At 45.0% G+C, this 1245-nt stretch overlaps 1 protein-coding gene across 1 annotated transcript in view; it reads right to left on the bottom strand.

Moving 5' to 3' along the window:
* The window catches only part of LOC109921465 (annexin A2-like), a 145568-nt gene that overhangs the window by 118592 nt on the left and 25731 nt on the right, over positions 1-1245 (bottom strand). The window contains exon 10 of the mRNA XM_048617029.1: positions 553-648. Coding sequence (XP_048472986.1) covers positions 553-648 — 96 coding nt within the window. The remainder of the gene's footprint in view (positions 1-552; positions 649-1245) is intronic.

The raw sequence follows: 1245 nt of genomic DNA on the forward strand, positions 1-1245 counted from the left end.
ACCCCTGTCCCCCCGCCATTCCCCTCTCTGGTCCACTCGACCTTCTGCACTCCTGACCCTCATCACTCCCTCTCCTGACAATGTGATCAACTTTTTCCCCTGTTTTTGTGGAATCACTGAGTGAATAATTGTATGACATGACTCCATACACCCAACTGAAATCAGATCATCAGGCATTTTTCCAATTCAAGTCCCACCTATTCCAGAGATGAGCAATATAGTGTCTGAACAGGTTGATTAGAAAATATCTACAAGGGTTGGATGTTGGGTCTGTTGTGGTGGAGTGGTAGTGCTCCTACCTGTGGGCCAGTAGGCCCACATTCAAGTCCCACCTGCTCCAGAGGTGTCTCAGGACAGGTTGATTTAAAATATCTGTAATGGTAGGTGCAGTGAGTGTGTCTCTACAGTTCCACAGGCAGCAAACACAGCCTGTCCAAAGTCAGGACAGTTTCAGTAAATCAGTAATCCCTCATCTCGACCTGGAACTGAACTTGTGCATTGCAGGAAGAGAAAAGTCCACCACAATTGTGCAAAAGATGAAGTCATACTTACCCAGGCCTAAAAAGTTATTTTTTAGATCTTTCTTGACCTCGCGATCAATGCTTTCCAACATATCGTAGCAGCTGTAGGTTTTATATCGGCCGAAAACTAAACAGAGGAACAATCAGATGAGAATGTGGAAAACATGCCACTCTTGGTGAGAGTGAAATGTTACTGGTCAAGTCATTGTGAGTGATAGCTCCCTGTTCCTGATACATACATGAAGCCGTTGATAATTTCTATTGATGTTCTATTGAGGCACATGAGCAGACTGAAACCAAATGCAGCCTTGACGAACCAAAATAGTCACGATAAACATGTTTCGGTGTGTTTGCTGGTTCCTGCTTTCTATCGTTTCGAAATGTGAGTTAGTGAGGGTGAGTATGCGCTGGTTCACTACTTCCTGTACTGTGTGAGTGTATAAATGTGAGCTCGTGCATTTCCTCACTATTTCCTGCACTGAGCTTGTGAGTTGGCTTACTAATTCCAGTACTGTATGAGTGTGAGCGACTGAGAGTGGGTATGAGAGTGCACTGGTTCACTATTTCCTGTACTTCCTTCAAGCAAGTGTAAGAGGGCACAAGTGTGCAATGGTTCACTATTTCCTGTACTGTGTAAGTGCGAGCTAGGGTGTGAGTGAGAGGGAACGTGCATTGTTTCACTAATTCCTGTAGTGTGAGATTGTGAGCGAGGGTGCGAGTGTGC

The sequence above is a fragment of the Rhincodon typus genome, chromosome 36 (assembly GCF_021869965.1).
Source record: "Rhincodon typus isolate 14 chromosome 36, sRhiTyp1.1, whole genome shotgun sequence".
NCBI lineage: Eukaryota > Metazoa > Chordata > Chondrichthyes > Orectolobiformes > Rhincodontidae > Rhincodon > Rhincodon typus.